This window comes from Thrips palmi, unplaced genomic scaffold, assembly GCF_012932325.1.
Source record: "Thrips palmi isolate BJ-2018 unplaced genomic scaffold, TpBJ-2018v1 HiC_scaffold_19, whole genome shotgun sequence".
Taxonomy (NCBI): domain Eukaryota; kingdom Metazoa; phylum Arthropoda; class Insecta; order Thysanoptera; family Thripidae; genus Thrips; species Thrips palmi.
In genome coordinates this window covers 2745109-2759191 of record NW_023144628.1, presented here as the reverse complement: position 1 = coordinate 2759191, position 14083 = coordinate 2745109, and the positions used below count along the sequence as shown (strand labels likewise).

At 58.2% G+C, this 14083-nt stretch overlaps 1 protein-coding gene across 3 annotated transcripts; it reads left to right on the top strand.

Moving 5' to 3' along the window:
- The first annotated feature begins 768 nt into the window (after nt 1-768).
- On the top strand, nt 769-8188 carry LOC117646382 (endothelial lipase-like). 3 transcript variants are annotated; one of them, XM_034387269.1, is made up of 8 exons: nt 769-832; nt 1856-2172; nt 2372-2436; nt 3278-3423; nt 5412-5660; nt 6650-6838; nt 6943-7093; nt 7600-8188. In XM_034387269.1, exons 2-8 carry the CDS (start codon nt 1900-1902, stop codon nt 7631-7633), a joined length of 1107 nt encoding a protein of 368 aa, XP_034243160.1. In that variant the 5' UTR covers nt 769-832; nt 1856-1899; the 3' UTR covers nt 7634-8188. The 3 variants fall into 3 exon arrangements, with proteins under 3 accessions (XP_034243160.1, XP_034243159.1, XP_034243158.1); XM_034387268.1 differs by having other exon boundaries at nt 2366-2436; XM_034387267.1 differs by having other exon boundaries at nt 1856-2181; nt 2366-2436.
- Nucleotides 8189-14083: the final 5895 nt, after the last annotated feature.

The following is a 14083-nucleotide window of genomic DNA, read 5'->3' as shown; positions in this document are numbered from 1 at the left end:
GCGCGGTGTTGTTGGTGGCGACCGTCGCTGACCCGACCCGTACCTCCTGCAACAAAGGGGCTGCCGAGAATACCACTGGCCGGGGCAGCAGGAAGGCGTGCAGTCTGGATGCTGATGAGACAGCTCAGGACTTGCTCTATTGTTCCTTATGCTCAAAATACTTCATAGGATTCTAAGCGTGCATTTTACGGATGAATTTAATGCAGATGTTTTCGTCCATATTACAACGGTTTTCGTGTAGGCCTACAAAGCCGAGCTAGTGGGACTGTAGAGACTGCTGAGTCGATGGCCCATCCTCATGACTTGTGAGTCATGAGTGCAGCTTCCCGGTTTTCCGACCGCTGCGCGCTGCGCCGCTTCGGGAGTCCCCGCGTCCGACGGGCCGCCGGGTCCCTGCGGCCGACGGGTCCCTGGGACGAAAATCTTTCCGCGGCCGAAAGCGCACATTACGAGCCGCGGCGCACGTCGCGAGGCAGCTCACTCATCCCGTCAGGCGTTTTCGTCTCTCTGTCTCTCTCGCACTCACGGGGCACGCCGTGCAGATGCGAGAGAGACAGAGCGAGCACTCTCGGAATCAGTCTCCTGAATGTGAGGATGCGCGGAGAAGGAGGAAGAGGAACAACAAAGCCTCCGCAGAGGGTTCCCCGCCCAATCTGGCGAAAATACCTCCGCCGAGATGAGTACAGTGTACAGGGCCTGGAGGAGCTCCACTGCCACGCAGGCCGCGGCGCGCGCCGCACGTCCGTCGTCGTCATGGTGGTGCTCGGGTCCGCGTGGCTGCTGGCGCTGCTGGCGGCCACCCTCGTCCTCGACCGCTGCAGCTTCGCGACAGGTAAAGCCTCTGGCCGGCGGCCACGGCGGCCACGGCGGCCGGGCCCCGCCGGGGGTAGCGCGCCGCTCCGAAGCGCATCCCCGCTGGACCGCTGGCCGCAGGGCGCCTGGCGGGCAGGCAGTCCCGTTGCGCTCCGCTGCATGCAGACAGCGCTGGCTGCCTACCCGCCACTTCGCAGGCGCTCCAGTGGCCAGCGGTGCACAGCGTTGCACGCAAGAGAGCGAAAATGACGACGACGCAGCGGTGTCGGAAGGGCTGCCATTCCCGCCACGGCCTGCACACCAGCCAACATCTCGCGGGGTGGGTAGGCTGAGGTTGGCAACGCTCTCGAAACGGGTGCATCGCGGTACTTTCAGCCCACTCATGTGGCCATACTTGCGCAGCATCGCACGCAACGGTGATGGGGTGATACTTTCGGCAACTGATTGTTTGTTTGTTTGTTTTCGTTTACACTCCCGCGTTGGCCGTGCAGTGCGGTGCAGTGCGGTGCAGTGCGGTGCAGTGCGGTGCAGTGCGGTGCAGTGCGGTGCAGTGCGGTGCAGTGACGCTGGTGCAAGTCCGGCTCGTGTGTGATGCGTCCGTCCCGCTAGATGCGTTCGTTCAACGCGTGCGGCTATCGCATGCGCTAAATGATCCGAAAATTGACACCACGCCGATTACGAGTCATTCCGTTTGGCTTGTGCCGGCAGTCAAGGCCGCCGCCGCGCGCCGCGTGCGGATGGGTTCAGCGAGCGCTGCGTGCCGTGCCGGGGCGGCGGGGCCATGCGCCTACACTGTGGCGATGCCCCCGCCGAGCTGGCAGCCAGCGCGCGCTGGTGTACGTTGGGCTGCCTGCCTCACGGCGAACCCTGTCCTGCCGCGGCGGGAGCAGCAGCCATGCGGCGGGAGTGACTCCACACTGGAAACAAAGACAGCGCGCCGAGAAGGCGCTCCTAGGGCGCGTGCTTGCTAAGAATGTACCATCCTCGCAAAGCTGGTAAATAGGTAATACTTATCAGCGTGTCGTCTCCAATTGCCCCGCAGCCCAGCTGTACCGGCGCGGGCGCCCCGTGCGTCCCAGGGTGGCGATGCGCAGGGCGCTGGCTCGGTCCCGCGGCGCGGTGCAGGGGCAGCCCGCCGACCTCTACGAGTACCGGGCGGACGCGGCGCCGGAGCAGCTGCAGCAGGCCGAGTTCCTCGAGTACCGGCCGCAGCCCCTGCAGCAAGCGCCTCGACAACCAGCGCCTCAGCGACAAGTACCTCAGCAACAACCACCTCAGCGACAAGCTCCTCAGCAACAACCACCTCAGCAGCAGGAGCCCAACGTCCAGCCGCGGCAGAGGCAGCCAGAGCCCACCCAGGTGCGACAGGTACACTCGAAAAGTCTTTCGGAAAGCCGCGCAAACATGACGTCCTAAAGTTTTTGCTTTGTAGCTTTCATGTAAAAACGCAGTTTTTTTTAGAAAGTGGCCGTCGTTTCCACTGTAAGAAGTACCTATTTATTTAAGGGGCAAAGAAAAATGTTCATTTGAAGACTTTTAGAGTGTACTCCAGCCCCAGGCCCAGCCGCAGTTCCAGCCGGAGCTGCCCCCGCTGTCCTCCATCACGTTCTACGTCTTCACCAGGTAGGTCCTTTCCGCGAACGAGGCGTTCGGAGTGACGGCATTTCCTGCTGTGGGTGCAGTACGTCGTTGCCAGTGCGCGAGGAGAGCATATTTGCAGTGGTATTAGCTGGGCCGTCGCGTGCCGCGAGACGGGCGGGACGGGCGAGTCGAGCGAGGCAGGCCAATAATGAGAATCTCCTCGAAAACCGGCAAACTGGCTAGGCCAGCGCGTGTTGGGAGGAGAAGACAAAACGCCGAAAACGAAGCGTGGAAGTCGCAGAAAGATAAAGACTCGAGTCGCGGCGTCGCGTCTTCGCGTCCGTTCGCGTCGCTCGGGGGACGCGACGCGGCCGGCCGGTTGGCCGACGCTTGCCGAGGTTGGCGGCGACCCATGCCCGTCCCGTCCCATCCAGTCCCGTCATTTCATAACATTTCGGTTACGGAGGCAGAGTTCGTCGCGTAGTCCTAATCAAGAGGCATCTTTTCTTTTCTTTTCGTAGATGTATTTTAACTACAGGAATTTATAGTAGTACTTCGAATGCGGTCATCGCGATCCCCGTCGGGGGCCTCGGGGGCAGTGGTACAGTGTCGCGGCAGGCCACGGGCTGGCCACCGGCACGCCACGGGCAGGCCATAGGGGGCCCTTTGCTGACATGCTCCGTCACCGGACTCTCGGCGCGTACTAACTTTTAGCCCAATTAGTCAGATTTTTGTGCACACATGAAAATAATTTTACGAAGTAAATCAGCTGTCATGCCTACCTAATAATCACTAAGTTTGACGAAAAGCAAGAAGCCACCAACGGGCTGAGAACTGAACTCCATTGAACTGTGATAACGAAGTCACGTGTTTTTGTCGACAGAAATTCTGCACAGCCTGGTATTCTTCACGTCGGCGACGAGAACTCATTCTTCTCTTCGGGGTTCGATGTGCAGAGACCGACTAAAGTCATCATCCACGGATTCGGCAGCGACGTCAACAAGCCCATGATGGTCACCATGAAGGACGGTATGGTGGTCGACTCTGATTTCATCTTGAGGGCGTCTCAGAACCTTGATATCCCAATATCTCTTTAAAACCTGGTTTACCAAAAATCAATAGTGTAACCCAGCGGCTCTCAACCTTTCTCGGCTCGCGACCCCAAATTTGAAGCCAAAAATTTCCGCGACCCCCAGGAAAAATTTCGCGACCCCACGGGACCCCTCCTTTAACATGCCACGGCGTCTGATCCGAGGCGGGCATTTTGCTCCCTCAACGGGCAGTTGGTCTTTGGACCTTCCTTTAGCATGCCTTTGTTACGGAGTGCAATTATCAGTCTTAGTTTGGGAGCAGTATTGTCTCAAAGTTGGCCAAAACGCTCAGAAATGTCTGTGAAAAATTGTGTTTTGGGCTGATTTTAAGCAGCCACAGCGTCTGATCTGAGGCGGGCATTTTGCTCCCTCAACGGGCAATTGGTCTTTGGACCTTCCTTTAGCATGCCTCTGTTACGGAGTGCGATTATCAGTCTTAGTTTGGGAGCAGTATTGTCTCAAAGTTGGCCGAAACGCTCAGCAGTGTCTTTGAAAAATCGTGTTTTGGGCCGATTTTAAGCAGCCACTGCGTCTGATCCGAGGCGGGCATTTTGCTCCCTCAACGGGCAGTTGGTCTTTGGACCTTCCTTTAGCATGCCTTTGTTACGGAGTGCAATTATCAGTCTTAGTTTGGGAGCAGTATTGTCTCAAAGTTGGCCAAAACGCTCAGAAATGTCTGTGAAAAATTGTGTTTTGGGCTGATTTTAAGCAGCCACAGCGTCTGATCTGAGGCGGGCATTTTGCTCCCTCAACAGGCAGTTGGTCTTTGGACCTTCCTTTAGCATGCCTCTGTTACGGAGTGCGATTATCAGTTTTAGTTTGGGAGCAGTATTGTCTCAAAGTTGACCAAAATAGTCACAACGGTTTTTCAAAGACACTTGCGACCGTTTTGATCGACTTTGAGACAATACTGCTCCCAAACTAAGACTGACAATCGCACTCCGTAACAAAGGGATGCTAAAGGAAGGTCCAAAGACCAATTGCCCGTTGAGGGAGCAAAATGCCCGCCTCGGATCAGACGCAGTGGCTGCTTAAAATCGGCCCAAAACACGATTTTTCATAGACATTTCTGAGCGTTTCGGCCAACTTTGAGACAATACTGCTCCCAAACTAAGACTGATAATTGCACTCCGTAACAAAGGCATGCTAAAGGAAGGTCCAAAGACCGATTGCCCGTTGAGGGAGCAAAATGCCCGACTCGGATCAGACGCAGTGGCTGCTTAAAATCGGCCTAAAACACGACCCCAGCATCGCCGCGACCCCTTAAAAAAATTTCGCGACCCCGCTTGGGGTCGCGACCCTAAGGTTGAGAACCACTGGTGTAACCCTCGCGGTCATCTCCTCGTTTTGACACATGGACTCCTAAAATTGGACTGTCTTCCTAAGTTTAGCGCCAGTTTATTAGCCGAGTTTAGCGCTCCCTGCTTGGATGACGTCAACGGCGACTCTGGACTGGCAGTGCAGCACTCACTCTTTGGTCTTTCTTTTCCTAAGAAACGCAGACGATCTCGGCGATTAAGAGCCGAGGCGAAAATTATGAGCAAAGTGTATCACGTTTCTGCACCGGCTAGTGCGTTTCCAATTCGTTCAAAGTCCGTGGTAAGAAGATGAAGGCGCGTGCGAAAAGAACCTCCGCCGTCATTAATTCGACGCCCGATAGGGACACAAAAGGATCTTGGGCTTCTCCCTCGGGAGCTCTAAAAACACGCGATTACTCATTTAACTTGTCAGCCTGGAGGGAAAACCCACGACCTACTCTCCAAAAGTCCGAAAAATCAATACAATGATACGTCACACACGCATAACACCAATCAGGATTCCTACACAATACAAATCTTTTCCTAATTTTCACTGTCAGAAACACCAGCCTGAAAGAGAAACTAGGTTGTGACTTGGCTTGCGAAAAAGACCTGTTCGTGTTGGCAGCCTACCTCTCGGCCATGGACGTGAACGTGCTGTCCGTGGACTGGTCCCCGCTGTCGGCGCGGCCCTGGTACCCGGTGGCGCGCGCCAACGTGGACGTGGTGGGCCCCCGCGTGGCCGCGCTGCTGGACTGGCTGGCGGGCCACGGCGCCTCCCTGGGCTCGGTGCACCTGGTGGGCCACTCGCTGGGGGCTCACGTGGCGGGCATCGCGGGCGCCAACGTCCGCAGCGGCAGGGTCAGCAGGATCTCCGGTGAGTCCCTCTGTCTGCCTCACGGGGTGCCCTACTCGAAATTCGGCCGTTCTCAAAGATTTTGTCGCGCGTTCTGCCAACTTACAGGCGTTTCTGACAAGATTGTGGGTGGAACTGTCTGCTCCTAGCGTACATCCACTGTTCCAGTGGGGAACCACTAGGCCGTTGTGCGGCCGGATTAGAATAGCCCGTCGGGGAGATGATCACACGCGACTTTTTACGACTGCAGTGAGTCAGCACGCGGTGCAAACAAAGTCGTCAGAGCCGAAAAAGCAAAAGCCCGCTGAAGAAAGAGCCCTTTCTGCTCATGAGTTATGCAGCGTACGTACGGCTGGCGACTGAGGCGCTGTGGAGGAGGAAGTGCACTCCGCATGCGCCGCGTGGACATGTTGTTCGTCAGGAAGCTGTTTATGTTTGTATCGGGACGAAAATCATTTTAGGGCACGAGCGTTACGAGATAACGAAAATCCACTGCAGTTTGAGCTTTCCAGTGAACCCCAGTATGTGACGAAAACAACTCTGACCGTTCGCCAAAACATTTGCCGAAAGAGTGAAAATGGTTGTCTGCACACTCTTCAGTGGGGCGGTGGTGGCGGCAGTGGAGTGGTGGCGGCGATGGCGGTGCAGATGGGTGGAAAGGCCGCCGCGAACCGAGCCGCGAACTCAACGCCCGCGAAACAGCAGCGCGGTATCTCGTTAAGGCTGTCTGCCACACTATTTGCGACGGGTTCAATGGTCGTGGTGCGCTGTGCTGCGCTGTGCTGCGCCGCGCGGGGACGTTATCAAGCTGTTATTGGAGGCGCGGGGCGATGCGCGTGCGGTGCAGTGGCGCGTTGAGTAACCGCCTCGGTAACAGTGGCGCGGAGCAGAGCGGGGCGCCACCCCTGCCGCGACACACGTGATCGCCGTACAGAGCTCACCATTGCAAAATAATGCCATTTCAAAACAAAAATAGTTTTCTTCTGTTTTCTGGTGGCGTGCGGTGGCAGGCCTGGACCCGGCCCGGCCCGGCTTCCGTGACGTGGCGCTGCCGCGGCGCCTGGACGCCGGGGACGCCGTGTTCGTGGACGTGATCCACACGACGGCCGGCCTGCTCGGCATGGAGGACCCCATCGGCCACACCGACTTCTACCCCAACCGCGGCGTCATGCGCCAGCCCGGCTGCACCGACCTCGGCCGTGAGTGGAATCCAAACTCTCCCCAAACTGGGGGCTTGAACCAACGCCTCTGGTGAGATCAAAGACCGAACGTGTGCCCTGAGTGCCCGTCTCTGTGCGTCCAGCGCGCTGCAGCCACGAGAAGGCGTACAAGCTGTTCCGGGACTCCATCGGCCAGGAGCAGTACGAGGCGGTGGGCTGCGACTCCATGCAGGACGCCATGCAGGGCCGGTGCAGGGGCCGGCCGGTCGTCATGGGGGAGCGAGCCAGCGGCACGTACGTTCAACCAAAAAAACCCTTAAAATACCTTAACCTTAAAATAACAACTAAACAAGGTGCAATTTGATTTTTAAAGAATAATTAAAACTTGTGAGACGAAATCAAATAACAAACCTAGCTCATGCGAAAACAGAAAAAATCTCTAAAAAAAAATATTTTGAACTTGAGCGGAAACAGAGACAGGAGACGAAATGACGACAACGAGGTGCGAGGTTACACGCGCGGGCGCGCCTCGCGCGATGCCCCACGTGAGCACACCAAGCACACCAAGCACAAAGCGGGCGGACGCCAACGTACGTCCGAAAGGCCGAATGATAAGTTGCGAGCCACGCCGAGAAATGCATGTTCCTTTAGAGGTCATTCAGTTCAAAAACCATTTTGTTTTTGTTTCGCGGCCGCGAGCCGGAGCCCGTCATAACAACAACGGCAAACAACGGGGAGGGCGTGCGTAAGCTGCGGTCATCGCAGATTGCCATTTGGATCGGACGTTTTGACTGTCGCAGGTTTCCGGGGATCTACTTCGCGGTGACACGCTGATCCTCTGCGGATGGCCCCAATCGGACTTCACCGCTAAACGCGAATGAACAAATTTAAACTGCTGTTGAATTTCCTGGATTAGTGCTAATTGTTAAATAAATACTAACGTAGTGGTCGAGGCCACAACTAAGAGATTCGACTTTACAGTTTCGACAGTGTATCTGCCGAGGGGTGAATCACTGGCGTACTCATGTGTACAAATATGCCCGTACTCAGTGTACTCACAAGTTTAAAAAGAGCAAAATTCGCTCAGTTTTACTCGATTTGGCGTTGTGTCGCTAAAACAAGCCAAAAAACGTTGAAAATGTGAAATTTATGAGTGAAAGAAGGTGTATTCACCCGTACTCATGAACTCATGTGTACACCACAACGCTGAGTGATTCACCCCTCGGTATCTGCTGCTTTTCTTGTCTCTCCACGCTGCGCACAGGCGAGCCAAACTTTTGTGTAAGCTGCACCACTCATTGGTCGTTCGTTTTTGGCGCAAGCCTCTGGCTGAACACGCCTGGAACGAAACAACCCCTGTACGTAAATAAAAACGAGTAATACGAGTAACTTTAATTGTGTTCAATTCCCCCCCCCCCAACCCACACAAAAAAATCAGTCTCGGAGGAAGTGTAGGTTGTCGCATTTTTTAAGCAGTGTAGGTGGGAGCGACGTGTTAGACACTCGGGTGACGCATTGAACACTGTTTCCCGGTGAACGTGACGTCACTTTCGCCATTCGTTCAAAAAATAGTGAAGACACTTTTTCTCCTTTTCCCGGTGACAGTGAAATCAAAGGCGCGGCCAGCCGCGGGAAGCGACTGAGGCAGGCGCCTCCTGCAAGGCTGCCGTGGCTCTGTCTCCCTCGCACTCATGGGACGACCCGCGGGGTGCGAGAGAGACAGAGCGAGGGCCGCGCCCGTTCAAGTCGACCGGGAAGCGCGCGCCGAAATGCCGAGAGACGAGGAGCAGCACGCACGGCGCGGCACGGCGACGCATGGCGTGTGACGTCAGTGGCGTCGGCCCCGGGTTCCCAGTCCCAGGCCCGATCTAGTCGCAACTTACCCGCCAATACAGGGAAAGTCTGGCAATTTAGCAATTTTCTTTTTCTGGGGTAGAGCACGAAAATCACATTGAAGTCGAAAGGACATGAACCTGAATGCAATGTTGTGGGAACCCCATTTTCTTTTTTTGACGTCAAACGATGACTTGTGGGGAGTTGCCAACCAGTGGTCCTCCTTGGAACGAACAGTTTGATGGCACTACCGCAGACATACAGTGCGCAGTGTAGGGTATTTAAAGTGTGGGCTTCGAGAGGAGAAGAAAAGGAAGAACAGGGAGTCAAAAGTTAATTAATTCTTTAAAGCGTGGCTCCCGAGTGCGCTCGCCTGCTCCCGCCCCGAGCCGCGCCTGAAACTCCCTGTGGGCTATTTAGTTCGCCTCGCTCCTGACGGGAGCGAAGGCGCGGGCGAGAGCGCCTTGGGGAGTGGTGGGGGGATCGGTTCGGGCTTCCACTGCCTTCGGCTGGACCCGAGACCCGAACTGGCCCAGCCGAAGGCACCGAACGCATCCCCCCACCACTCCCCAAGGCGCTCTCGCCCGCGCCTTCGCGCCTTCGCTCCCGTCAGGCGCGAGGCGAACTAAATAGCCCAAAGCGCCCGATGCGCGGCGCCGCGGCGTGGCTCGGCGGGAGTCGCGCCGCCGCGATGCAGCCCACCAAGGTGAGGCGCGTGGCGGGCCATCGCCATCGCCGCGTGGCCAGCGTGGCCAGCGTCGCTAGCCCGATTGATATAATGGCCGATAATGACCGTTTTCGGAAGGGGTGATTAGCACGCCACTTCCGCGCGACACGGAATTAGAGCTGACATTGACCCACATCACGGCACTTCTTCACGTGCGCGCCTTTGCGAGTGTGTGTGTTTCACTATGAGTTCCACGTGTGTGCGCATGGTCTGTATGTGTGAGGGTGTCGGTGTGTGTGGCACCGTGCCGCCCCTGTGTGAGAGTGAGAGTACACGCGTGTGTGTGTGAGAGTACACGCGTGCGTGTGTGTGTGTGTATGTGTGTGTGTGTGTGTGTGTGTGTGTGTGTGTGTGTGTGTGTGTGTGTGTCGTGTGCGGCCGCGCGGTGTCGTGTGACGCGGTGCGGCCCGGCCTCGGCCCGGTCTCATTATCAGCTGGGTTCGGCGGCCCGGCCTCAGGGCAGCCCCAGGCAGCCAAGGCAGGGGTCTACATCGTTTCTACGACCTCTTCTTGTCCGACCTGCCGAAATTCGTCCAACCTCCATCCCGCAGGCGGCTACTGGCTGTGATACAGGCCCTTACAGGCCGTTACAGGTCCTTACAGGCCGTTACAGGCCCTTTCAGGCCCTTACAGGCCGTTACAGGCCCTTACAGGCCGTTACAGGCCCTTACAGGCCGTTACAGGCCCTTACAGGCCGTTACAGGCCCTTACAGGCCGTTACAGGCCCTTACAGGCCGTTACAGGCCGTTACAGGCCGTTACAGGCCCTTACAGGCCGTTACAGGCCCTTACAGGCCGTTACAGGCCGTTACAGGCCGTTACAGGCCCTTACAGGCCGTTACAGGCCCTTACAGGCCGTTACAGGCCGTTACAGGCCGTTACAGGCCGTTACAGGCCGTTACAGGCCCTTACAGGCCCTTACAGGCCGTTACAGGCCCTTACAGGCCCTTACAGGCCGTTACAGGCCGTTACAGACCGTTACAGGCCGTTACAGGCCCTTACAGGCCGTTACAGGCCGTTACAGGCCCTTACAGGCCGTTACAGGCCCTTACAGGCCGTTACAGGCCCTTACAGGCCGTTACAGGCCCTTACAGGCCGTTACAGGCCCTTACAGGCCGTTACAGGCCGTTACAGGCCGTTACAGGCCCTTACAGGCCGTTACAGGCCGTTACAGGCCGTTACAGGCCCTTACAGGCCCTTACAGGCCGTTACAGGCCCTTACAGGCCCTTACAGGCCGTTACAGGCCGTTACAGGCCGTTACAGGCCCTTACAGGCCGTTACAGGCCGTTACAGGCCCTTACAGGCCGTTACAGGCCCTTACAGGCCGTTACAGGCCGTTACAGGCCGTTACAGGCCGTTACAGACCGTTACAGGCCGTTACAGGCCCTTACAGGCCCTTACAGGCCGTTACAGGCCCTTACAGGCCCTTACAGGCCGTTACAGGCCCTTACAGGCCGTTACAGGCCGTTACAGGCCGTTACAGGCCCTTACAGGCCCTTACAGGCCGTTACAGGCCCTTACAGGCCCTTACAGGCCGTTACAGGCCGTTACAGGCCGTTACAGGCCCTTACAGGCCGTTACAGGCCGTTACAGGCCCTTACAGGCCGTTACAGGCCCTTACAGGCCGTTACAGGCCGTTACAGGCCGTTACAGGCCGTTACAGACCGTTACAGGCCGTTACAGGCCCTTACAGGCCCTTACAGGCCGCACAACCCATGCGCACCGGGAAAGTTTCCTCCCTTGCGGCGGCGCGGCTCGCGGCAGCAGGAGCCTTGACCCTGGAGGGCGGCGTGGCGGCGCGGCGGCATGGCCAGGCCGAGGGCCAGGCGAACGCCCTCTGCGGCACCGCATCGAGTGTCGAATGTGTCAAGGCCGTGGGGACCACTCCACCCGAAGCAGTCTGGCTGCCTTTCCGTCCTTGGGCCGCCTGCCTTGGCGCATTGCGTCGCTCGGCCAAAACGCCAAAACGACAGCAGAGAGCACGAGGCCAGCGATCCGCACCGCGCGCAATCGCGCATGCTGCAGCTCGGTCGAGATGCAGCGATGCAGCAGAGCAGGCCCAGCGGGGGTTTGGGTTCCGTCGCTCCGTCTCCCTCGCACGCATGGAGGGGTGCGAACGGAGCGACGAACGCGGAGTGGCGCAGCAGGCTGAAGATCCTGCACTGCAGAGGAGACTCACGGCCAACGCAGTCCTGGCCGGACGAGGTCGCGGCGATCAAGGGCGGACCCAGAGACGGGGGAGGGGGGGGGGGAGGAATCGCTAAAGTTGCCTACCTGCACGAGCAAAGTGCGACTTTTTGCTTACCTTCCAGGCGGCTTCCACCACCTTCGCCTGGAACCGCGCCTGGCGGCGTTCGCGGGGTCGTCGACCCGGTGCTGCAGCTCACGGGCGCGTCTTGCGTCGCGGGGCGGAATGGAGCGGGTCCACGGCAAGGACTTGATGCGGGCGGAGCCCTATCGCGACCAGAGCTTCCGGGGCGGAGCGGCAGGACGGGCAGGACGCCACACTGGAAGGCGTTTACGGCGTGGTGCGCTGCTCGTTCTTGTTGCGGAGGGAGACAGACTTTGTTGTCAGCCCGCAGTGTTTTGGGCGACGTCACCGATGATCGATTCGTCGATTGTTCGATTAACGATTAGCTCGCTGTACGTACATGATGGGATGGTCGGACACAAGGCCAAATTAAGGCGTAACAAGAAGTCGCCGGAAAACGGCATGACACCTGAGTCCCACCGTTTTCTGGCGTGACTTTACCCTGTGGATTCATAACAGGCAATTTATTACTGAGCCGTGCTTACGTAGAGTACAGGGACAGGGCAGGGAGGGAAAGGAGGGGAAGGGCAAGTGCTCGTCGCGCAGGACAGCATTCCTGGGCCCCGTCCTCGGCGGCCGCGGTGCGAGGCCGGTGCCCTTGCAGTGGCGGGTCAACTTGGAAACGTGTGGAACCTTTCAACATCATAACAATGGTATACTTCTCAACAACAAAGCGCCTTGATAACCGCAATAGTTTGCCAGCGGCGAATTTGAAATAAAATCCAAGTACTACGTCGTGAGTGTCGACATTCAATCAGAAACGGCGGATCGAAATCGCTACTGAATGCAATTACGATTAGATCGTACGTTGATCCGACTGCGATTCCGACGCGATAGACCGTTTTTTCGGCTGGGTGAGTTGGCACTTGGCACCGGCGTGCCGCGGCAGGGACGTACCGGGCCGTGCCCTGCCGGCAGCGAGGCGTGCCGCGCCCCTCCACGACACACCACGCCTGCCGCGCTGCCGCCTCTAGCTGCTCAAGCTCAAGGTCGACCATTATCGCTCCAGACACCGATTCCTGGACGGACCGGCCGCGGACCGGCCTGGAACGCCACCGGCCGCCACCAGTGGCCGCCACCAGTGGCCGCCACGACGACGGGGCGCGTCGCGACGCCCCGTAAAGATGACACTCTTTTAGCGCGTCCGTGTGACAGGCGTGACAGGTCAGGCATTAGTGGGCCGTGCCGGCATTGTTCTCGGAAAACGGCGCAAACGCGATACGCCATCTGCCATCCGCTGGGGCGGCGAGCTGCAGCCAGACGCAGTGGCGTGGCGCGAAACGCGAAGCACCCGGAGGCAGCCGGCCCGGCAGCCGGCCTGGCAGCCGGCCTGGCAGCCAGCCAGCCTGGCGCCCCGGAGCCACCGGTACCACCCCGAACCGCCCGGCGGACCAGGTCACCGCGAGATTGGGCGCTCTCGTCCGGACTCCGAACCCACCGCCAAAGTCGCAGCTAGTCACAATGGAAATTTAAAATGAAATAATCGTGCAAGACCTCCAAATTTTGCGTAATTTTCGCCTATCTTGAGCGCTTTGAAACTGACGATACGTCCTTTAAGAGAGGACGGTGTAGCTCATTTCGGCGGCCGGGCGGCCGGCCGGGCCGTGGCGAGCCGCCTAGACCGTCCAAGACGGTCCAAGTCGCCGCGCCAGTCGCGCCCGAGGAGTTTGTTTCTGCCAGCTGGGAAAGGCAAATATCCGGTAGTTTGCATAGTTTGTGCGAAGGGCCAGAGCCGGACAGGTCCACAGGTCGCGCGAACCCCACAGCCAACAGCCGAGGCAGCGAGGCAGATTCCACCGATGCACTATAATCAGCCGAGCCAAGCCGGACGAGTCGGGCTGAGTCGTCGGACCGAATCCAGTCGGAGGCCGCTTACAGGCACCCCGGCAGCGAGCCTAGAGCCGCTAATGGGATGGCACCGAATGAATGGCCGAATGAATGGCTCTTGCGCGTCCAGGGAGTGAGAGCCTGTGGAAGATTTAAACGTTGGATTTACAGATTCGATGGTATTCAATCGCCGGCCCCAGCAGTGCTTGAGGCCTGTCGCCATTTAGCGCGGAGCGTGAGTGGAGATACACCGTTAAAAGGGGCTTTGATTGTCGGCCGGGGCGTGACGTTCCTTACGGGTAGAAGAGTGACAGCGAGCAGGCACTGTTCGGAAACAGCCAGGGTGTGAGCTGCCCTAGGCCGCCCCAAGACACACACCGCGACCCTCCGCCACTGCACTGCCACTGCACCGCCGAGACAGCGTCACAGTGAGACGCTGCCGCACGCGCTCGCCACGCGCATCGCCAGTGCATCGCCAACCGCCGACCCCGGGACCCTCCGCGGCCTTCCCCGCGACCGAGCCGAGAGCCGAGAGCGTGTCGAGTGGCGGGCAAATACCGCGCTCATCCGTGAACTTTGGGAGTGG